The 24,057-nt window shown below is 34.5% G+C and overlaps 1 protein-coding gene across 1 annotated transcript in view; it reads right to left on the bottom strand.

Moving 5' to 3' along the window:
* Window positions 1-18,200, bottom strand: part of LOC149779983 (uncharacterized) — a 121,184-nt gene extending 102,984 nt beyond the window's left edge. The window contains exons 1-3 of the mRNA XM_089936706.1: window positions 17,567-18,200; window positions 13,413-13,490; window positions 10,922-11,066 (exon numbers count right to left, since the gene is read on the bottom strand). Coding sequence (XP_089792832.1) covers window positions 10,922-10,976 — 55 coding nt within the window. The 5' untranslated portion in view covers window positions 10,977-11,066; window positions 13,413-13,490; window positions 17,567-18,200. The remainder of the gene's footprint in view (window positions 1-10,921; window positions 11,067-13,412; window positions 13,491-17,566) is intronic.
* Window positions 18,201-24,057: the final 5,857 nt, after the last annotated feature.

The raw sequence follows: 24,057 nt of genomic DNA, 5'->3' as shown, positions 1-24,057 counted from the left end.
GGACAATGCTAGATTACTGTACATATGGCACACATTTGTCCAGCAACAATTAATACATAATAAAGTAGTGTATTGCAATATCAACATGGCAACTGGAATAATCAATTATGCGAATCTCCTGAAGCAGAACTTAGATGGTGGCCCTATCTTGTAACCAACTAGTTTTTGCAGAAGCTTCTGGAATTGTTTCGTATAAAATATTATGTTCATTAGCTGCACAATATTGACATAAATCTAAATTACATTATTCCTTTATCCTGCTTGAGCAGCTTTGAAAACAAATATGCATTCTACTTTACCTATCTTTGCACACAAACACGCTATTAATATTTATTTTCTTCTCTCCATCCAATAAACTCACAAAACAATTATCTCTCTCTACACACACACACACACACACACACACACATACAGATAAATTAAAATGATTACTTCGATATTTTGATACGCCAATGGAAAAACGCAGACTCCCTAATAGGCGTTCTCTAAATGAAGTTTACACAAAATCATACAGAAAAGACAGAGACCCATTTAATCGTATTGTAATGAATATACCGTATATACACGCTTACAAGTATATTCAGACTGCAAGCGGCAAAGATGATGATTTGCTGTAACATGATCAGGGTCTTTGTTGTTTATTCTATTGATTACTCCAAAGAAACTGGACTGCCCCAGGTCTGCATGCGCATTATACGATGGCAGATCTGGGTCTGTGCAGCTTGCAGTTGCACTCGTCTTATAAGAGAATAGACACGGTATATTTAACACTGTTGACTACAAAGAATGGTATGAAGTTTTCAATGATACTACTATCATCCGTAGAAAATTCGACAATTTAGTTCTTTAAAAGCTGAGTTAGCCTTAACAGTTAGATTTATGAAGAGATCGCTCAGTTAGTCTTAATATTTAGACTATGAAGAGATCGCTCAGTTAGTCTTAATAGATTTATGAAGAGATCTCTCAGTCTTAATATTTAGACTTATGAAGAGATCGCTCAGTTAGTCTTAATAGTTAGACTTATGGAAAGATCGCTCAGTTAGTCTTAATAGTTAGACTTATGGAAAGATCGCTCAGTTAGTCTTAATATTTAGACTTATGAAGAGATCGCTCAGTTAGTCTTAATATTTAGACTTATGAAGAGATAGCTTAGTTAGTCTTAATAGTTAGACTTATGAAGAGATCGCTCAGCTAGTTTTAATAGTTAGATTTATGAAGAGATCGCTCAGTTAGTCTTAATAGTTAGATTTATGAAGAGATCGCTCAGTTAGTCTTAATAGTTAGACTTATGAAGAGATAGCTTAGTTAGTCTTAATAGACTTATGAAGAGATCTCTCAGTCTTAATATTTAGACTTATGAAGAGATCGCTCAGTTAGTCTTAATAGTTAGACTTATGGAGAGATCGCTCAGTTAGTCTTAATATTTAGACTTATGAAGAGATAGCTTAGTTAGTCTTAATAGTTAGACTTATGAAGAGATCGCTCAGCTAGTTTTAATAGTTAGACTTATGAAGAGATCGCTCAGTTAGTCTTAATAGTTAGACTTATGAAGAGACCGCTCAGCTAGTTTTAATAATTAGATTCATGAAGAGATCGCTCAGTTAGTCTTAATAGTTAGATTTATGAAGAGATCGCTCAGTTAGTCCTAATAGTTAGATTCATGAAGAGATCGCTCAGTTAGTCTTAATATTTAGACTTATGAAGAGATCGCTCAGTTAGTCTTAATAGATTTATGAAGAGATCGGTCAGTCTTAATACTTAGACTTATGAAGAGATCGCTCAGTTAGTCTTAATAGTTTTACTTATGAAGAGATCGCTCAGTTAGTCATAATAGTTAGACTTATGAAGAGATAGCTCAGTTAGTCTTAATAGTTAGACTTATGAAGAGATCGCTCAGTTAGTCTTAATAGTTAGACTTATGAAGAGATCGCTCAGTTAGTCTTAATAGACTTATGAAGAGATCGCTCAGTTAGTTTTAGCATTGGGACTAGTGAAAAGATTTCTCAGGAAGGAGAACAGGTTGGATAGGGGTTGCGATATCACAAAAACTACTTGTCAAACATTGTGAACAGTAGTGAAATTTAAATATTGAGTGAAATTCTCCTTTAAATACTTTTAAAGTATTTGGATAGGAATCGATCGCTGAGATGAATTTGATATATTGATTTGTCTAATGGGTTAGACATCCGCCCACCCACCCATCCCAAAAGAGCCACATTAATGTTACCGATAAAGACACTATGGTGGCGCTCACCAGAAAATATGTACTTTTGAGAGAGTGACATATGTAAGGTGAAGTAGTTCGCATTTAAAACATGCACAGTGGAGAGAATGTTTGCATACCTCTATGCTGCATTAATGTAATGTGGATGATATTTCTTTTGGATATTGTACTTTTGGAAATTTTACATGATTTAAGCACACTGCTAACTAAAATGACTGCTCCCTTGTGTTAAAAATCAGTCTGAATTAGTCTAAAGTACGCTATACATAGCATCTATTAAAATAGGGAAAATGAATTTTGCCAGACTAGACAATACCAGCTTCTGAAAGTGCAATGAATGAATTACCAAATATATAATATGTAAAAAAAGTTATCGGCTCTTTTTTATACAATTTACCTCTGAAGTTCAGGAAGTGAAAATGACCAAGTAGAGCTAGCACTTTTTTGAAAGATGCACATTTGAAGTAAGGCCAAGCTGTATACTCTATAACCCATAGTACACCCATCAATCATACACCAAAATAAAGGGAATTAAAGGTTCTTTGCATTATACCTAAGATATACAAGGTCTTTTTATAAATAGCCAGTATAACCAGTGAGGAAAGCCGGAGACATTCTTTTTCTTTAAAATCCTAAGCCTATGCAAAATGCGAAACTGTATAGCGCCATCTATATACTTCAATATGATGTGGAATTCTTTTTAATTACTCTGAGGAAAGGCCCCCATAAACTATGAGAACAATACAAGTTATATAAAACCGCTTAAAATAACTAAATTGGAAATAGAAAAACATGTTAACAAGTTATTCATATTTCCAAAGGGAGGCCTTAATTACAACAAATATGGAAAGTAACCTCACATAGGAATAAATACTTGTTTTGGATTATAGTCGTTGCAGATAAACAAATATTGAAAGAGAAAATACTTTTGTAAAATATCATGTACGAGTTTTGTAATATGCCATTCTGAGAGCAGTATCAGAATACAAACGGCTATGTAACAACGTTCATAATGAGATTGGCATAAGGCCTGAAGAAAGTCAATGAAAAGATTACAAAGAACAAAAGCAAACTATAAACATAAATTAAAGGTCAAATATTTATTTTATTTTCGAACATCTAATTGTACCAGAAGCAAAACCTCGTAATCAAAAATCTGACATTATACTGTATAAAGAAAACAGACAAACATATTACATGATAGTTTTGTCATTACACAAGGGATTCATACCAATACCTTACATGCGATTGTATTAAAATACTTTACGATGCATTGGCTAACATTTGAAAGCAAGTTGATAAACGATTATGGACCAAGCAATTCTGTAATATCTTAACAGGCAAAGGTGATGACCATTTTAATTCAGCAAATACATATTATATTCGGGAGGGAAAACAACAGTTCAAAAGGTGGATGACCATGATCATTTATCAGGCATGTATAGGTAGGTACAGCACATAAAGAAAATCATTCATCAGGCATGTATAGATAGGTACAGCACATAAAGAAAATCATTTATCAGGCCTGATAAATGATTTTCTTTGTGTGCTGTACCTATCTATAAATGCCTGATAGATAGGTACAGCACATACAGAAAATCATTTATCAGGCATGTATAGATAGGTACAGCACATAAAGAAAATCATTTATCAGCCATGTATAGATAGGTACAGCACGTAAAGAAAATCATTTATCAGGCATGTATAGATAGGTACAGCACATAAAGAAAATCATTTCATTGTACAAGATACAATATGAATAAAACAATTTTCTGAGTAGGTATGACAAACTCTTTCACAAGTGAAGTTGAAACTTTCCATTGTCACGAGTGAGGAGTTGTACCTTTGAACGATCACCCATGCAGACATTTTAAAATGGCTTTCACTAAAAGTTATCTTTCTTAGGTTCTTTGTTAGAAAATCAGAAAACAACCAACCTAACTTTTAGAGATAGACATTTTAAAATTTGTTTTTAACTAGACAGATATCAAGCAGCATTTCTAACAATTTACATTACTTATCCTCAGGATCTACCATAGTGAATTTCAGTAACCAACGTCTATTATAAGTGATGTTGTAAAGAAAAGTTAAACAGAAGATATAGATGTAGCAACAAAGCATTCTAGTTCTAAAGCAAATCTAATTTCCCACAATATTTAATTGCTTCACCAATTGTCATCATACGAGGCTCCATTAGAGAATATAATCATGCCTAAATCATAAAATATTCCAGTTGATAGTTTTGGATGTTTACCTGAGCATCAGGTTCAAACTATATACATATTTTGTGGGGATCTGTATTTTATTTTTCTAGTAGTCGGACACTTTATTGAACGTTCGAACGACCACTGTCGTGTAATTGATTATCATTCATACAACTCAGATCAGTACTGGAAAAATTATTGTGTGTACAAATGTTTAACACGATAATGATCTATATTTGGCACACCTTCTGTTACATCGTTTGAAAACAACGATAATAATCTATATTTGGCACACCTTCTGTTACATCGTTTGAAAACAACGATAATAATCTAAATCTGGCACAACTTCCGTTACATCGTTTCAAAACACGGATAATAATCTATATTTGGCACACCTTATGCAGTAATTGAGCTTTTATCCTATTACTGCTAAGAAATAAATCACTGTCTATACTTTTATCAAAACACCATTTTTTACCCATTCTGAGAGCGTCATGTGTGTGATATGTTAACTGGCTGCGATAGCAATAATCCTCTATCTCTTAATATAGTCATGCAATGCCATTTCTGTGTTTGTCATTTGCTGAATATACAAATGGTTCTAAAGCAGCTGAATCAGGTTCAAGACAAATGTTTATAATCCTAGTTCACAGCGTGTATCACTTGTGAGCATTTTGCAAGTGTTAGGTTAAGTCTGATATCCTGGGAAAAAAATCAAGTATAGAATCTGAAAGTCTAATGGTATAGAATTAAAGGGTGGACAATAATATGTTGGAATCTGAATGTCTAACGGTATTCAAGTATGGAGTGGACAATAATATGTTGAAATCTGAATGTCTAATAGTATCCAAGTATAGAGTGGACAATAATATGTTGAAATCTGAATGTCTAACGGTATTCAAGTATGGAGTGGACAATAATATGTTGAAATCTGAATGTCTAATAGTATTCAAGTATAGAGTGGACAATAATATGTTGAAATCTGAATGTCTAATAGTATTCAAGTATAGAGTGGACAATAACATGTTGGGATCTGAATGTCTAATAGTATTCAAGTATAGAGTGGACAATAATATGTTGGAATCTGAATGTCTAACGGTATTCAAGTATGGAGTGGACAATAATATGTTGGGATCTGAATGTCTAATAGAGTAGACAATAATATGTTTGAAATCTGAATGTCTAATAGAGTATACAATAATATGTTTGAATCTGAATGTCTAATAGAGTAGACAATAATATGTTTGAATCTGAATGTCTAATAGTATTCAAGTATAGAGTAGACAATAACATGGTGTAATCTCAATGTCTAATAGAGTAGACAATAATATGTTTGAATCTGAATGTCTAATAGAGTAGACAATAATATGTTTGAATCTGAATGTCTGATTGAGTAGACAATATGTTTGAATCTGAGTGTCTAACGGTATTCAAGTATGGAGTGGACAATAACATGTTGGAATCTGAATGTATAATAGTATTCAAGTATAGAGTGGACAATAATATGTTGAAATCTGAATGTCTAATAGTATTCAAGTATGGAGTGGACAATAATATGTTGGGATCTGAATGTCTAATAGTATTCAAGTATAGAGTGGACAATAATATGTTGAAATCTGAATGTCTAACGGTATTCAAGTATGGAGTGGACAATAACATGTTGGAATCTGAATGTATAATAGTATTCAAGTATAGAGTGGACAATAATATGTTGAAATCTGAATGTCTAATAGTATTCAAGTATGGAGTGGACAATAATATGTTGGGATCTGAATGTCTAATAGTATTCAAGTATGGAGTGGACAATAATATGTTGGGATCTGAATGTATAATAGTATTCAAGTATAGAGTGGACAATAATATGTTGAAATCTGAATGTCTAATAGTATTCAAGTATGGAGTGGACAATAATATGTTGAAATCTGAATGTCTAATAGTATTCAAGTATAGAGTGGACAATAATATGTTGAAATCTGAATGTCTAACGGTATTCAAGTATGGAGTGGACAATAATATGTTGAAATCTGAATGTCTAATAGTATTCAAGTATAGAGTGGACAATAATATGTTGAAATCTGAATGTCTAATAGTATTCAAGTATAGAGTGGACAATAACATGTTGGGATCTGAATGTCTAATAGTATTCAAGTATAGAGTGGACAATAATATGTTGGAATCTGAATGTCTAACGGTATTCAAGTATGGAGTGGACAATAATATGTTGGGATCTGAATGTCTAATAGAGTAGACAATAATATGTTTGAAATCTGAATGTCTAATAGAGTATACAATAATATGTTTGAATCTGAATGTCTAATAGAGTAGACAATAATATGTTTGAATCTGAATGTCTAATAGTATTCAAGTATAGAGTAGACAATAATATGTTGGAATCTGAATGTCTAACGGTATTCAAGTATGGAGTGGACAATAATATGTTGGGATCTGAATGTCTAATAGAGTAGACAATAATATGTTTGAAATCTGAATGTCTAATAGAGTATACAATAATATGTTTGAATCTGAATGTCTAATAGAGTAGACAATAATATGTTTGAATCTGAATGTCTAATAGAGTAGACAATAATATGTTTGAATCTGAATGTCTGATTGAGTAGACAATATGTTTGAATCTGAGTGTCTAACGGTATTCAAGTATGGAGTGGACAATAACATGTTGGAATCTGAATGTATAATAGTATTCAAGTATAGAGTGGACAATAATATGTTGAAATCTGAATGTCTAATAGTATTCAAGTATGGAGTGGACAATAATATGTTGGGATCTGAATGTCTAATAGTATTCAAGTATAGAGTGGACAATAATATGTTGAAATCTGAATGTCTAACGGTATTCAAGTATGGAGTGGACAATAACATGTTGGAATCTGAATGTATAATAGTATTCAAGTATAGAGTGGACAATAATATGTTGAAATCTGAATGTCTAATAGTATTCAAGTATGGAGTGGACAATAATATGTTGGGATCTGAATGTCTAATAGTATTCAAGTATGGAGTGGACAATAATATGTTGGGATCTGAATGTCTAATAGTATTCAAGTATAGAGTGGACAATAATATGTTGAAATCTGAATGTCTAATAGTATTCAAGTGTAGAGTGGACAATAATATGTTGAAATCTGAATGTCTAATAGTATTCAAGTATAGAGTGGACAATAACATGTTGGGATCTGAATGTCTAATAGTATTCAAGTATAGAGTGGACAATAATATGTTGAAATCTGAATGTCTAATAGTATTCAAGTATGGAGTGGACAATAATATGTTGAAATCTGAATGTCTAATAGTATTCAAGTATAGAGTGGACAATAATATGTTGAAATCTGAATGTCTAATAGTATTCAAGTATAGAGTGGACAATAACATGGTGTAATCTCAATGTCTAATAGTATTCAAGTATAGAGTGGACAATAACATGTTGGGATCTGAATGTCTAATAGAGTAGACAACAATATGTTTGAATCGGAATGTCTAATTGAGTAGACAATATGTTTGAATCTGAATGTCTAATGGTATTCAAGTATAGAGTAGACAATAACATGTTGGAATCTGAATGTCTAATGGGATAAAACTCTCCTGATCTTAACTTTCCCAAATTATAATTCACGATACCTTGTTATATCCTGTTTGCTCTAAGTCAATCAGGAATTGCACATTTTTAATGTCGTGACACTGCTGCGGTCATTCAACTGAAAATTCATAATTTCTATGGGATATGGCGACGTCGTTGACACATGTTCTACGTAAAGTGTTTGTCATTGTAATATAAGCGATTTCCTTTAACTTCTTATCATAAGACACAAAGAATTTTCCTGTTTTCGGTTTTAATGTATCTCTATTTTGGTATTAATGTATCTTTGTATGTGCCAGAGGTCGCGGGTTTGGATCCCTGCCGAGGCATTCCAAAGACTCAGCATTAAGAGGATAGTGTTAGGACTGGTCGGCCTGGTGTCAGAATGATGTGACTGGGTGGGTAATGATGCTACATGTCTGCGGCATGATGCCCCAGTGCCAGACATCGCTGTAAACTGCCACACTGCAGATATCGTAGCGATATGACTGGAAAAGTGTTAAAGCTACGTTAAAAAATGCGAATCACATACACTCTAAAGGTTCTTAAATGAAAAGACGCTAATTTAGTTCGAGATTGTGTTGTTCGCACAACTTTCATGGTTTCCAAGAAAAGCTGATTGTTAACTGATAAATATCATTAAATTATCATATATATTTCCTTTATAAACTGTATCTCTGATTTGGCTAATGTCACAAACACTTAATCACAGAGTTTATTAAATTTCACGATGCACTTTCCTCTTTCATGATTTGAAAAAAATAATTCTATCAAAGGAAAGTAATGATACAATTTGTAACTGATACCTATATTAGAAGAATGAACGAGAAGTTGAATATCTGCCCTAATTATGATATAATCCAATCGACTTATTTATTATAAGGTTCTCTTCACGTACACTGCATTTTGTTGGGGGTTCCTCTCTCTCCAGATGTCTACCAAATCATGCTTTTAATATCATTGACTTCGTAACAAGATTACTCAGGAATTTAAGTTTTTTCCTTACTAAAAGAAACTACCGAAGTACCTGTACAGTGAAAAAGTACCGTGATACGTAACACCGAAAAAAAAAACCCAGGTTAAACCAGTAGAGTACCTCGCACCTTTAATGGAATATGAACAGTCTTTACCTACTAGGCTTTCCTGATATTGTTTACCTTTGCAAAGCATTGATATATTTGTTCGAGACTAAGCGTTATGAACCAAAGATCCCGGACTACCTCATAAAATGTGGAGACAAATATATGAATGAACGAGTATGGATGTTTGTGAAAGAATACTTTTGTCATATTAAAAGGCTGATTGACCGCTTACGTGCACTCCATCTCAATTAGCCACCATTGATTTTCTTGAACCAGCCTCTAGGAAAAGTATTCATTTTTGGATCTACCATCGAAATGGATGCAAAACTTGTGAAAAAAATGATATGGTTTTTTGTTGTTCTGATTCCATTTTAGCACTGGTCCACCGTGCATGTACCAATGGCGATGCTGATGCATCTTGGAAGAGACACGAATCTGAGTACCTAAGTAGTCGAATAATTATTGTCCGGATTCACATTAACGTCATTGGTGATGCAACATAAACAAATAAAGAAACATGTGGTGAGAAAGGTGCTCTGAAGGGAAACATTAACTACAAGTGGAAAACGTAGATAGCTAATCATACAATAATGTGAAAGAAAAGCTGATGTTGTTCAATAAACGAGTTAGAAAATACTACCGCATGTGATGCCGCGTGCATCGGAAGAAGGACAGTTGGGCAAGGCTATTTATATGAAAGATATATGGTACTATAGGGCCCTCTATTTATCGATCAACACCATTTTCGTCACAGCACTCTTTGATATATCAGCTATCCCAATCTCACATATTGTCTAATGCATGCACATATTTCCACGGTTGTCTGCCTTTGAAATGAATCTAAAAATACGCTTATCTCCACCAATATCTGCCCTTGAAATGAGACTTACTGTCACAAAATACAGATTTTAAAAGATCCATATTTTGCCCTAGTCCGAGTCACTTGCATCGCTCCGCCGACACGTGACGTCAGAAAAAATTGACAACTGAAAAGTCCACATTTTGCCGCTCAAAACAGACTGCGGCATTTACAGGCACATAGTTCGTAACTACGAATCCTAGAAAGTGCATGACTGGCAGAGGTCAATAACTTGTGTATTCATCTTCACGTCAGCTCATTCACACACGTAACCCGCCCGCCGATACTTGTCATAGTAATGTCGTTTCCCATTTACCCTCCGCAACCACTACTCCAAACCAATACAAAACAAAAACCAAACAACATAAATAAATTTTAACGTTGGAGACAACAGTCGTGGACAAAACGGAAACACGTGAATGCGTTAGTTCGTAGTAAGTACCTGACATAAAAGAACAAATATTTGAACAAGCTACCTCTGCAAGACACCCATTTTCTTGCGTCCCTGGTCAGGTAATAAAGACCAGCAAACTTCGTCCATTGTTTGGGGCGGAAAAGTTAGACTTTCCAATATGCAGTTGGCTGTCACTTAGCTCATCGTCGCCAGATCAAATGTCATAGGCGGAGTGATCATGATTTGAATATAATGAGGACTATGATTTGAATATAATGAGGACTGTGATTTGAATATAATAAGAACTATGATTTGAATATAATGAAGACTATGTTTTGAATATAATGAGGACTATGTTTTGAATATAATAATGACTATGATTTGAATATAATGAGGACTATGTTTTGAATATAATGAGGACTATGTTGTGAATATAATGAGGACTATGATTTGAATATAATGAGGACTATATTTCGAATATAATGGGACAGCAAAAATGTTAGTGTTTTTGATTATGTCATTTCATAGGCTGCATTATTATTATTATTATAAAGGTGACCTACCATTGTCTGAGATTCCTGTCAAGTTTATTTTAGTAGTCTTCAGTTCCTCTGCCATCAGGTATTCGCAATGTAAAGCTGAACTCTGGAATAATTTATACCTCTCTGTGTACAGCCAGCACAGCACTTCGTGCTTATCTACAAAGATCTGCACGAACAGAAAGTGTATACATTTTGTAGAGTGATGCCCCTTTCTAAAAAATACTGGCTTGACCATTCGAAAGATACATTTCTTATATATTTGAAGGAAGAAAGAAAACCACAATGTATTACAAAATCAGTTATGGAGGTTTATAGTCACCGCCTTTTTCCTAAAACAAAATTGGTGAAGCTGATAATTCAATTTGATTAATATTAAATCTCTGCACACGCGGAGAATTTACAAGCATGCATGATGGGTCAAGTTCTCTGACAACCTCGTAAACTTTCATTTGTTTTTTTAGAAAGTGAACGCCTTATATACCTCAGCCACTCGAGACCCCTAACTTTTAGGAAGGCAGGTGTATATACCATAGCAACTGAATCATCAGGTGTATATACCATAGCAACTAAATTTCATAAATACATCCAAAGTGCATGCACATGCAAATGTATAATGTATCCAATTCTTTGCACGAGATGTAGCACAAATAAATTTTCTTGAACGGTATTATGAGTCAGTGAAGTCTGACCCATTTTAAAGCCTTCGTTCAATCGTTTAACTTAGTAAATACTTTTTTTTTTTAAATATTCAGAAGAATTATTAGCCCTTTTTTCAATATTTTTACATATTTGATCAAAATTTCCATTAAAACGAATGTTGAAATGGTAAAAATCTCTCTTGGACCCACCGATTCACGCCAAGTTACATTTTACTGAATACATTCAAATACGTAATCATTATCTATCGTATTAAAGTTACAAAAATAAATAAATAAATAAATAATAATGATAATGAAACTCAAGTGGCAAGAGGTGTTGATTTAGAAAGAAAATAGTGTGGAAGTAATCCCTTTAACACACTAAGATAACGTTGAGAACAACTAACATATTTTAACTTTAGTTTGAGTTTATTTTGACTGTTGTTGATGTAGAGGCTTGGGTGGCCAAATGGTCAAAAGCCCTCACCATTGCCGATTACTGCCATCGCACGTCAGTCCGCGTGGATTGTAATCTCTAACTAGGTCAATATGCGTCTGTGAGATAGCTGCCAGTAGCTTCCCTTGAGTCGGTGGTTATTACTGGGTTTTCCCGGGTTCTTTTTCAACGAGTTATACTGGCCGCCTTGTAAAGCCTATCTTCAGCAGAGAAGTGTCGTTCAATCCAAATCAACAACAAGAAGAAGAAACTCTTGACGTGATTGCTCAATGTAAATAGTAAAAGTCACGAAGATCATCGAAGAACATATTAAAACGCATTTAGTATTCTTCTTGCAAGATATGTGTGTGTTCGTGTGTGCATGTGTATGTGTGTGTTTCGACACTGCCAAAAATGGCAGGTGCTAGAGACAACAGCAGCTATTCGTACAGATAATATTCTCCAATAAAAGGAAGACTGTAATCGGAGTTTTGTATAATTAAACATGTGTTGTCAAGTTTAACATAGGACGAGGTTTCCATACATTAATTTTTAATTTTAAAAGTTCAACCGTTGACTTTAGGTTGACGGAATTAGACAAAATATAAATATTTTGCTTTTAAAGGTGCATGTATTTCAATTTGTACAATACTATACATCGAATTGCGCATGCGTTTAAACGTGATGGATCTTTGTCTTATCGTTTTCGTCGATGGAGCGACTGGCCTCAACATAATTCCATATTGGATTTGCCGACAGCAACGCAACAAGAAGGTAATCCCTGATGTGTGCCATTAGGTCAGTAGAATGCTCTTTTCGTTTCTGATGTAGATGCTGACATTTCTACCATTTGTCATTCATTTTTATTCGAAAGAGTAATGGCGAGTACCTACATATTTCTTAAATGAAACACAGAAACAACAAAAACAACAACAAACAAAACAAAACTAAAAACTCCAAATAAACAAAACTTATTTAATTTGCGCATCGTAACATTTATTTGATTTTGTACATGCCTACTGTAATGAAACTGTTCCAAAGAATCTAAAATTCTTATAATCTTTATTTTATCTTTGAGTTGACCTTTATGTTCGCTAATGAATCATTTTATTATAAGGATCTTGCACGGGTCAGTTATTACGAAACAATGTGTTAATAACATTTACTAGAATTATGTAAAATATGTGGGGAGCCGCAGTAGCTCCTTTGGTAGAGCGTCTAACTCGTAATCCAGGAGTTGCGGGTTCGACACCCTTCCAGGTCAGCCCTGATTGGCCGCCTCATTGTGTCCATCAAAAGACATTTAGCTCCCGTTCAAACCAACAAAGCCAAATCAAAACAAACAACGTTTGTCTTGTATATTTGCATCCAGAGTAGTGATTATTTCCATATCCGTATGTTAATATGTCTATATTAATGAAAAGAATAACAAACTTACATTGGTCCTTTCTTTCACCGCTGGTTCAAACTCGAATGTTCTCTTCAAATAGTTGTAGTACACATGCTGACCGAACACCTTCCGACGAGAAAATAGCAGTTTATATGTATATAGAAAGTTATAACATTATAATATACATACAATTTGATTCTTTGATTTATGTACCGGATTATATAATTTATAGATTTTAGTAGTGCTTATATCCGCCTGTATGAGAGAGAAATTTGAGTATGTAGAATGGCTAATGACCATCCATTATTTCGTATCTACGGATGAATAGACACACGCAAGTTGTGAAATTGAGGACTTTAAACAATGGGCCACATTCTATAATCTGAGTTCTACACCATCCATTTGACTCCTCATTGTGGCTTGATGCGTTACAGCACTATGCTCAAATTTACTCTTGCTAGTCCTAAAGGGACCCCGAGTGGCCGAGTGGTCTAAAGCGCTATCCGTTACGGATCACTGCCATCTCACCTCTGTCTGCGTGGGTTCGAGTCTAGGATTCAGCCAATGTGAGTATGTGAGAAAGCTTGCCAGTAGCTTCTCGTGGGTCAGTGGTTCTTTCTGGGGTTTTTCTGGGTTCTTCCTCCACCATTAACACTGGCCGCCATGTATTGCCTATCGTGTGCTGAAAAATGGCGTTAAACCCTACAACAACTAGTCCTCAAGTGGGATAGCAGCACGTCAAGAAAAACACGCAATCACAAACATAACATCTCAAATTTCTTTACCTAGGACCAGTCAGGCACTTACAATCGTCGAAAATATGACAGAATATTATTGGGTCTTACTTTATGCTAGGCAGTAAGTTACTGGATTTTCTGAAAGAAATAATCTTGATATTTCACGGAGGAAAAAAGTTAATTTTTCACTGACCGTCAGCAGACGCAAATAACATTATAACTATGAAATTGGAAGTTATTATTAGACGCTTACGGAATCGAGACTTTAATATAGCCGCCTTTCGACACCCCTCTACATTACGCATATCACGTGACCGTCTCCTCTCCTTATTTATAACACATGTGATTGTCATAGTACGCGAGTTTTCCTGATTGTACAGACTTTATGTACTCTCTGTATAAAGCAAATAATTACGCCTTTAACACAAGCAAGGAAAGGCTTGTTCCAATATTTCATTCCAGTGTATAGCCTAGAATCGACCAAAATTTCATTAAAAAATAAAACGACAGGGAGTGATTATGTGTAAGAAAGAAACTTTTAAAATACCTTCATTTTAATGTTATGTGATGGGAATTTATCTTGTAACAAACGCGAAATAAAATCTTCGATTGTTTTTAAATTGAATATTTTATGCATAAAGTTTCATGGTAACGGAAAGTTAGCTCAAAGCGGCGATCTAGCGTTATACAGATCATAGCTGACTAGCGGGGAAGGAAAACGTGGAGGGGGTGGCTGGGTGGGTAATATAAGAAGACAATAGTTCTTCTCTATTAACTGAAAATGTGTATTTCATTGAAGGGTTGAGTGTCTGCTACTGTCCCGCACTGCCATTTCGAAAAGGTCCTTAAATTTTTTAAAACTATAAATGCAAATGTATACGCCACAAAAACGTCTTTTACCTCAAGACATTTCATGCATTGCAAAATTTTTATATATCAGGAGATTAATTTACTTACCATGCTTATTTGGAACACTGTTGTACCGAATATTAAAGGCATCTCGTTACCCCTTCCGACCATTAGAGAATTCTCAGAACAAAGAGGCTGACTGTGGTTCCACCTGTACCTGGTTCGGCTAAATTCCTACGTCTAATCCACGCTCGACTCAGTTTTGCATCAGTAGAATGGCAATGGAACTTTCTGACGTCATTACTACACCGTGTGTCAGTATGCTCCAATTACGGTAAGTTGTTAACGGATTAGCAGTTCAGTTGCATTGCTTTCAAATCAACGCAAAACTTCGTCCAGCTTGGATTAAAGTCATAAAATCTTCATCCTGTACACTGACCCACCAAACTAGAAAACTGTCTGTCAGTCTTTCCGTATTATATATTATTTATTTTATGGTGTTTTTTTTCTTTCTTTTTTCTCAGATATTCTGACATGTTCATTATACAGTGATTAACAAAGGTCGGTAGCATTCGTTTGTGAAAAGCAATTACATGCTTATAGAAATATCTGCTGGCATCTTCCTCTTTGCATGACAGTGTGTCAATAATAATTCTTGAAAATATCGCCGGCCTGAAGTAACTGTAGCATTGCCTGAGAAGACAAAAAGTCACACACAATTTGAAATTCCCCGTCTCTTAAATTTACACATATCTGGCACATAAAGATGCTTTTTGAAAGGGAATCTTTCTTCAGACAAAATTGACGACTAAGTATTAAAAGGTGTGACTGTACTGGGAGTCCGCTAAACTCCTTTTTTGTGGTGGTGGTGGTGGTGGGAGCAAATATGTAATGGTCAGCTATTAAGTTTAGCTGATGTAGGCTACACCATTAATAGATGTGAAATCAGGGGAGTGGGGGTAGGAACAAGTGCTCCCTCTATTTCCCCTATATGCGTGCGCCCAAGTCACTGTAAATGCAAACACCATTAAGAAATTGAGTGCTAAGTGTAAAACTGCAACTCAGTATATTAAAAGTTACCAATTTTTCATCAGGCTTACATTAGATACCTCTGTACCCACCTCCACAAAGTAGTTTCCATTGCAAAAAAAATGTTCTAGATAGACATCAAGCAGGCAGATTAACCGTTGACAATCGAAGCACTTCACATGTCAAGATATGTTTCGGTGTTTGCTTCACGGCAAAATATTCTCAATGTGTGATTCTGGATCTACTTGGTCCAGTCAATTTTACTTGGTCAGAACGAGTGGACGAGTGATTTTCTTGACCCTAGTCGTTCACATTTTATTGGAGAAGTGTATAAGAACTTATTGCTTCACATGAAAGCTTCGAAAATATAATTCCTAATTTTGCCCCCAATCACCTTATCCAAATAGAAATTTTTGGTAAATTTAAATATATTTGGTTTAATTCTAATTTAGACAAATTTTCAGTAAATTTAAATATATAAGCGAACGTCAGAATATAAAGAACATTCTAAAACAAAGCGGAATTCATCTTCTTCCACAGAGCACGCATTCTTTCAAAATAGAGCAATGGTGTAGGCTAACGGTCAGGTTTGGAATGAACTAGGAGGCAAAAGACTCAAAGTAAGACCATATCTTTCTGAACTTTAGGATTATTAAGATACAAGTTAGGATCAAAACAATGTGAAATACCGCTCCGGTGGCCTAGTGGTTAGAGCGTCCGCCTCTGATGAGGGAGGTCGTGGGTTCGATCCCCGGACGAGTCATACCAAAGATTTACAAAAATGATACTAACAGCTGCCTCGCTAGGCGCTCAGCATTCAGAGGTTAATGTTAGGACTGGTTGTCCTGGTATCAGGTTAATGTGACTGTGTGGGACATCATACTACATGTATGCGGCATGATGCCCCAGTGCTAGACATCACTATAAACTGTCACACTGCAGACATCATCGCAATATGACTGAAAAATTGTTAAAGCTACGTTAAACATCCAAATCACACACACACAAAACAATGTGAAAGATATATATATACGAACTCTTGTTGAGATATACATATATACGAACCCGTGTTGAGATTTACATATAGACGAACACGTGTTGAGATATACACATAAACGAGCTTGTGTTGAGAAATACATACATACGAACTCGTGTTGAGATATACATATAAACTAACTCGTGTTGAGATATACATATAAACGAACTCGTGTTGAGATATACATATACACGAACTCGTGTTGAGATATACGTACTGATGTAATCGTAGTGATAATGACTGAACTGGTAAGTTTTGGGCGGACTACAAAGAATACATATCCCTAATGAAATAAAGAAATTGAAAGTAACATTTGACAACGGTTCATGCATCAATGAAATATCTGCGCTCTTAAATATGTAATTTCTAGAATTTTTTTGTATAGAAAAAGGACTGTTCTTGGTCATTATGTACATCCGAGATTCATTTCTAACATGCGACAGAGAGGGCGGTTAATTAAGAAAAAATCCATAACTTTATCAAATTAATAATCAGAAACTCGTGCTCCTCTCTCTCTCTCTCCCCCCCCCCCCCCCTCTCTCTCTCATTACCGGTAGACTCAGGAAGACATTAAAATAGTCCACAAAGGTTTTGTTTTCCAAACGCAATATGAATCGGTCCAGTTCATGTCTTGGCGGTTCAGGAGTAGCTGGGATGAAAGGTGGGGGTCGCAGCGGGGGTAGTAATTTGGTGGGCTTCTTATTCTTGACCTTTTTTCCCTCTATATCTTTTCTCCTATTTAATATGCCAATCAAATTGTCGATTTCATTTGTCGGCACTCGAACCGTGCGTCTGCCATAAAGATCTGGTAAGGATATTGATGCGCTTGTAGGTAAATGCAGAGGACGTGGAAACTGGTAACACTCATATGACCTTGACTTTTCTATGCGCTTTGCTAAGTTAGATTGACATGGCTCTTGCGTAGAAATGTCCAACAAAGGTGATGGTGATGTGTATACTTTCGTATTCTGTGGTCGTTCAGTGATAGCATGTTCGCTAGAACGTAATTTTGCTAAGCTGGTTAGCGACAACGACGTCCGACTTGGAACTGTGGATTTCGACAGGCACAATGTTACTGCAGAACTTGACTGCGCCGTTTCATTCTGTTCATTTTCTATCTGATCGGATGAAGTCCAGTCAGTTTTGAATTGTTTTGTGACGCTGCTGTGTGCAGATGTCTGAGAAACGTTCTCTGAAAGAAAAAAAACAGTGAAGGAACGTGTTCACCCTCGATTAACGTTATATTACTTTTACATGATTTACGTGAAGCTAACAAAGCTACATGAGAAGAGAAGAATAAGTTCCCCATTTTAATAATCCAAATTAGTAGATTTTATTCTTTTTCCGCCCAAGCTGTTCATAAAAAGGAGAAAATGTAATTGAATTTGCGTCGTTCCGCTTATATTGATTCAGATATACGTCCTAATTTTATTGTAGGTATCTGAGTTTTTTTATATTTTCTTATCACAATGTAAATGAACTGAAAATGATGTAAAACCTGGTGATAAGAGCATTCCCGATCATTCGTATTTTTTGCATAACCATCTTGTAGAGGTATATAAAAAACAAATAAATTCATAATTTAAAAATCAGTTGACCAGTCATAGTCTGCACATTACAGTCACAGTAGTAAAATACATAGTTTGAAAATTACTCCACTAGGCAGACTTGGAGGCGGGTGTGGGATGGAGAGGGGTTACAAAAATCTTTTAAATTACTATACCAATACTGGTCAGACTGCGGTTTTAAATTGCTATACCAGACTGCGGTTTTAAATTGCTATACCAGACTGCGGTTTTAAATTGCTATACCAGACTGCGGTTTTAAATTGTTATACCAGACTGCGGTTTTAAATTGCTATACCAGACTGCGGTTTTAAATTGCTATACCAGACTGCGGTTTTAAATTGCTATACCAGACTGCGGTTTTAAATTGCTATACCAGACTGCGGTTTCCTTGATAATCATTACAATGTACTCCACTAGTCAGACTTAAATGTTTTATTTTACTTGAAAATTGTTAATAGAAAAAAACAATATACCCCATACATGAAATGAATTTATAGATGAGCTTACCAACTAAGGTAAGCAAAGAAGCATCTTTCAATAAGAAATTGTTTAAATATAATGTTACTTATATTGGTGACATGCTTATAGTTCAGGTGCCCCTTTCCGCTAAAGATCCCAAATTTTCTTCCACAAACTGATACCTTTTAAATATTTTTCTGATTGCTTATTTGGCAAAAATGATTTTATTTTCCAAAACCATTCTGCAGGATTAAGGGCTTAAGATTATCTGGAACTTTCCTTAAAGAAGTCTTGCTTTATCTGTGTGGACAATTTAGGGACTAACGTCAGTTTTAGGTTTTCCTCGACTATTTTTAGCATTTACTAATTTCCACATGTTAAAATTTAACTAAGAAGTAGTTTTGCATCGTCTCCACTATCTCTAAATCTGACAAACTATTTATATCGTCTGAAGTATTACAAGCAAGAGCTGAAAGTAAAGTCTCATTTTGGCCAGAAAGTTTCAGAATGTTGGTGAAATTGGGGTCAGGGGATTATTACTGATTTCGATAGATGTAAATTTATATATCTGTCTTTAAAAGTAAAATTCAGGCGTAATGTCCGTATGTAAAATGTTAAATATATGTACATATGCCAAACCATTTATCCAATTAGAAATTATTTCGAGTAGCAGTTGAGAGCAGAAGGTTTTAATAAACTGCTTTTGAATTTTTAGGTAAATTTTACTAATAAAAAGAAATGGCAGTAAATTTTCAATTTTAATATGAATCGTTAGCCAAAACTATATTCTAAAGTTTTTTTCAATATAAAAATTAAAACAAAAAGCAATCAAAATTACAATTATTTTAATATCGTGATATTCATAGTATTGTAAAAGACATTTATATGTGTACGAAATAAAATTGCTAAATACTGAGAAAACTTGCAAAATTTCCCTGAAACAATGTTGCATTTGTCTGGGAACTGTAATGCGATTAACAGGTGATGCAAGGTTTTGTCCCATTGGATTTGAGATAATCGGAATGAATACGATGTGTCCCGTTCGATTTGGAATAACTACACATGTTGTCCCTGGCATTATTATGATTTTTTTTTTACATTTGGAGATACACATACATATAGGCTTTATAATCGCCTTCCACCAATCTTGGTTACTTTATTTTCCTTCTTACCAAATATTATATTCATATAAATATGTTTCAGCCAAATCTAAAAAACACCGGGAATTTGCGAACAATGGGGACCAATATTCTAATTTTGTTTAAAACTTGCGTATCATTCACAATTAATAGCATGATGCTGACTTTACTGTGTGTGTGTGTGTGTGTGTGTGTGTGTGTGTGTGTGTGTGCAATAAACTGACAATGAACAGCGCGAAACTATAGTCTGACTCTACATCCCCGTTTGTTTGTACCCCCCACCGATTTCAAAAACGAGAATGTTTAATGTGATAAAAAGTGCACAGAACTAAGCCAATTGAATCACTGATTTATAATTTCTAACATGACTGTGACCAGAATGGCATTAATGCTGGCATCCCCTGCAACATTTCATGCTTAACGGACTTTCCATACTAACACGGCGCCATATTGCGTACACTATAGGCTAGTTTATTTCCATCAGACAACATAATGACAAAGTTCATTCTGTTCGGTAACTGCTGAATAATATTGCGTAAATTACATAGCGTTGAGAATTTGGAATTATATCCCTCTGCATATATGAACATAGAAATTAAACCGCTTTTTAAATCCACATGAAAAGCAATTTTGTAGTTGTCATTATTTTCCTTTGCTTGATTCGACATTGTAAATATCGGAAGCAGACGACTTATGTATGTACATCTGTAGTCGTGATACACCCCTTTGCTGAAAATGGACTTGTCCAGAAACTGGAAATGAATCCGAGCATGTCCGTCTGTTACACTGAAAACTTCCGTTAAGCATGAAACGCGCATAAGATGAAGTGTTAGTGCCACTCTGCTCAGTCAAGTTAGAAACTATAAACCAGTGAATGAATTGACTAAGTTCCTTGCACTTTTTATAACATTAAAGATTTCCATTATTTAAATCGGTAGGGGGGTACAAACAAACGGGTTTGTATTATTAGACTATATTATATAACAAGCCTGAGCGCTTTCGACTCTTTCGTGAGTCTTTTTCAGAATTAAATACAAAACATAGACAAGACAAACGAATAAAATATAAAAACGTGGCGTAGAACATTGAAACCAATCGGTTTAAACCAGGAAGACTAGAAGAAGAAAAAACAGCCATGCACAAATAAAATTATCTTTTGCAGCCGACACATTTTCGTTTAAATAATTCTCTGAATTTGCTTAATAGCCTATAATGACTACTATAACAATGAAATATCCGGGATATAATTTGCGCTTACATAAATTTACATCAGATAACAGATGTTGTTACGGCTCATCGATTTCTAGGTCAATAAAAATATTTTCCAGTATCAGCAACAAGTTGAAAAAAACTAGCAGAAACATTTTCATATATAACTTTGCTAATAAAATTTGTTAAGTTTTACAAAACTTTTTGGTTTTGCTTCTTTCTATCACTTAGCTTATCACTATATACTCCTAGGACAGGCCCCAGGTCTGAATATCTCTAGATTCTGTTGCTTGCCTGCCAGTGTTTGCTTTATCTGTCATCACCTTGTTATCAGCAAGTGTGACTTTCACTCGTGTCAAATATAATTGCTTTCAGACTCCCAGTTAACTGTCCAGTTATAATGCCCCTATTTCAGTTCCCTGTGTTTGAAAGCTAGCTTTAAATATGGGATTTCTATATTTATTGTATTGGGCATAATAAATGGTAGGTCTATATTTTGTACCAAAATAAGATTAGCTGACTGTTGTTGTGATGTATTTGATTGACAGATGCTTCAAATACATTGTCTAAATAGTTTTGTGACTTTTTACAAGAATACTTACAGTTTTATCTTGAAGACACGGAGTATGTAACATCATCAAGAATTTGAAGAGGAAGAAATGGTAAGAATTCTATATTACCTGCATTCAGTAATTTGTATTATCACTTAGTGTATCACATACATAAACTTTCTATTGTGAGTTTCTATTTGAGATACTTTATATATATATATATATATATATATATATATATATATATATATATATATATATATATATATATATATATATGTGTGGAATTGTAGAAATATAATAGCCTTATACCACGGTCATTTGCAAAAGTTTATAGAATTAATGTATCAATCCAGTTTAAATTCATTGACAGTTCAATAATAATAAGTTAAGTTCAATCTCCAAAATCCACAAAATCAAGAAACCCAGAGTTCATGTCGCTTTAATTTTCATGTTGGTCATTTATTTGTCTAATTGCAGCAAGAAGTAATTAAGGCATAACATTGTCTATGTCGGTAAATTAGAAGTGTATCATCATTAGATAGTAGTACTTTTTTGCCTAATGTATATTATAAGTAGCATAGATAGAGACTATGGTAATTAGCATATATGTTTGTAAATGATCATGGAAGTGTATAAAGCCTTTAATCATACATTGGATCATAACTGACACCAGCCTTGTGTAAATAGCATTCAGGTAACAAATTGAAGCAATTGATATATGGTCATATGTGTTTGTAGTTTATATTTCTATCAATCTCTCATATCACTGATCAATCATACTTGTAACCTTTTATCTTCCAATACATAAAATCTAGTACCAAAATTCTAACTTTATATTTTATTATCTAGTTTGACAGAATTGTTGACATCAGATAGTTAAATAATTTCATTCTTCAACAGGTTTCCATCTGTATACCATCACTCGAGTCTCTACCTTTCAATAAAATCGAAGATGGAACTTTCATAGCCATAGATGATCTTGTAAAGTTCCTTAAATCTAACCATTCGATTCATGACAAGAAAAAAATTGTGAAGAAAGAAAATATTGTACAAGAATTACAGCGACATGATACTGGGATAATCCAGAGAGAAGAAAAGAATTTGGTTTCTTTGTCGTCTTTCTTTCGATATATGTTCCATCACTATGATGACTTCCAGGTTTGCAAAGTGGTATGTGATGAACTCTTAGAAAAACAAACACAGTCTATATCTTCAAACAAATGGAATAAATCAACATGGAACCTTTATCAACAACTAGTGTCTGTTGAAATTTTAAGTTTGGGTCTGTATGAAGAAACAATTAATAAGCTACAACTTGAAGGGCTGAAGATTCCATCTTTAATTATTGATTATAAAACACAGTTCACCGACAGCGAATGGAATAAAATTCAATTGTTCGAATGGCATTATAGTTCCTTTTGTAAGAAAGAAGCATCAGACTATGAAGATGAGCAGGAAAGTAAATGGGAATTCTTTAGATTATGTAAAGAGTTGGCAGAAAAAGGACAAGATCTCAATCAGTTGTGCTTGAAGGTATGTCAGCGGAATGTTGCTCGAAAGTTTGCTGCTGATGCAATAAATGGAATTACTATCCATCTTGAAAGTATCCATCGACCTGAGAAAATAGAAACCGACACAGAAAATGCTCTTAGAGATATACCTGCTCCTCAGTTTCAAAATATTATTTGTTTGCAGTGCACAAATGTGTGTGCACATAAAGCAGGAGTACACATTGGTATCGAATTGCAGGAATTGCAACATAATGTTGAAATGTATGACGATATGTCTCTGATAGTTCGTGCCTCTCTGAAGAAAAGTCACAATGTTTATGTGCCTGTCATACTCGTCTTTCCCAAAGGCTGCCTTCCGCCTGGTGAGGGTTTTCTTGCAAGAAGTCATCTAAAATCTGGAAAACTCCAACCCCATTATGTGTCACTTTCATCTTGTCTGGATGACCAAGATCTCCCAGAGGAATATAGAATTCTTGACTCCTTTTGCTTTCAGTGTTTTAAAGAGGAGAAACATTGGCTTGCTGATCCCTTAGATATGAACCACTTTCAAATAATGAGAGAATGGCGCTTGCACGTTCCTTTACCATTCCAGTGTTTATTAG

Source organism: Sinohyriopsis cumingii, chromosome 16, assembly GCF_028554795.1.
Source record: "Sinohyriopsis cumingii isolate HCF-2022 chromosome 16, ASM2855479v2, whole genome shotgun sequence".
Lineage (NCBI taxonomy): Eukaryota > Metazoa > Mollusca > Bivalvia > Unionida > Unionidae > Sinohyriopsis > Sinohyriopsis cumingii.
This window is presented reverse-complemented; position numbering and strand designations above follow the sequence as displayed.